Source organism: Branchiostoma floridae, chromosome 6 (assembly GCF_000003815.2).
Source record: "Branchiostoma floridae strain S238N-H82 chromosome 6, Bfl_VNyyK, whole genome shotgun sequence".
Classification (NCBI taxonomy): domain Eukaryota; kingdom Metazoa; phylum Chordata; class Leptocardii; order Amphioxiformes; family Branchiostomatidae; genus Branchiostoma; species Branchiostoma floridae.
This window is the reverse complement of record NC_049984.1, coordinates 4,342,927-4,344,350: the sequence shown is the minus strand read 5'-3', so window position 1 is coordinate 4,344,350 and position 1,424 is coordinate 4,342,927. Positions and strand designations below refer to the sequence as shown.

The 1,424-nt window shown below is 45.6% G+C and overlaps 1 protein-coding gene across 1 annotated transcript in view; it reads left to right on the top strand.

Annotated features, from left to right (window-relative positions):
• Nucleotides 1-1,119: 1,119 nt before the first annotated feature.
• Nucleotides 1,120-1,424, top strand: part of LOC118417501 (toll-like receptor 13) — a 4,990-nt gene continuing 4,685 nt past the window's right edge. The window contains exon 1 of the mRNA XM_035823081.1: nt 1,120-1,417. Coding sequence (XP_035678974.1) covers nt 1,120-1,417 — 298 coding nt within the window. The remainder of the gene's footprint in view (nt 1,418-1,424) is intronic.

The following is a 1,424-nucleotide window of genomic DNA, read 5'->3' as shown; positions in this document are numbered from 1 at the left end:
GATATCAAGTAGATGGACGGTGGTATCAAATTGCAATATTTTCAAAATATTGTGCACCGTCCGTCGACTTGATATCCCTATATATCTTATTGACAAACAATGGATATGGATTGCCTCGCTGATAAAGGGGAACTAGCGCCATTAGCACGCTCTCTCACGTCGTGATGTTTTGTGGTGTAGTTGATTAGGAATAATTAAGGGCACTGGGCTTCCGTCTCTAACATTCATCCAGATCAATGGGGGTAGGTGTTGTTGTGGAGGGGCGGTCCGACCAGGCAACAAGGACCGTTTACTTCGCAACGTAACTTTGCTTACACAGAAAAAGAGGAAGTTTGTGTGCTCAACAGTTCCTCTTTGTAGGAATACATGACTCATAGATTATGTACACGACTAAGATGACTATCTGTCTCTTAAGGTGGGGTCACACCTGCGTATATATTTAAGTCCGTATGAGGAGCGCATGAGAGTATTTGCCTCCACCAGGCTCCACAGGTCGTTGTAAAAATAACAGAAATTGGACAAACGTAGACAGATAACATGTCGGACGAGTTAGCTGGGTCGCTAACCGTACTTCTTGGTCAGCTAACTCATATGGCATGTTATGTATCTATATTTGTCCAATTTGGACTATTTTTCCCGCGACCTGTGGAGCCTGGTAGAGACTAAGAGCTTCATATGCACCTCAAACGGACTTGAATATATACGCATGTGTGACCCCACCTTATCTGTCCCTTACCGTGCTCCTTGTTGGGTAACGCGTTGGGAAAACGCACACCCTGTTGGCCAAGGTGAAATGAATACTTAATTGGTTATCCTATAGCGATGGCTTTCTCCGTGGTTACTGATAAAGTTGCATACACCCTGTGGTGTTTGATTACATAATGTAGCGAGTGGCAGGACACATCTGGAGGGCTGGTCACCATATACTTAGTATATGAATGTGTTTGAGTAAGAGTGAACAAACAGTACTTGTTAATGTTAGTAATTTACACTATTAAGACCATGTTACTGGGTATATTTGTTGGCAAAGTCAATGCAAAGCAACTGGAACAGTGTAAGGCAAAGTGATATATATATTGTGTAAATGTAACTTTCCTTCCTCCGCTCGCAGGCCCGGGGATGTTTCCAGGACTCACAAACTTGGAGATCCTGGACCTGAGTAGGAATCTCATCCTCGACATTTGGTCGGGAAGTTTCAGAAACACCCGCAACTTGAGAATGCTCTACCTCAACCACAACAACATCACCGCCCTCCCTAGGGATGCGTTTGACGGCCTCGCGCGGTTAGAACTGCTCGGGCTAGCCTACACCCGCCTGTCGAACCTCGGCAGCGTGGAGTTCCTCACTCCCACTCTCCGATCACTCAACTTCCTCTCGTTTGCAGGCAATGGGATCAGTAGCTGCAAGCTTGGAACGAGTCAGAA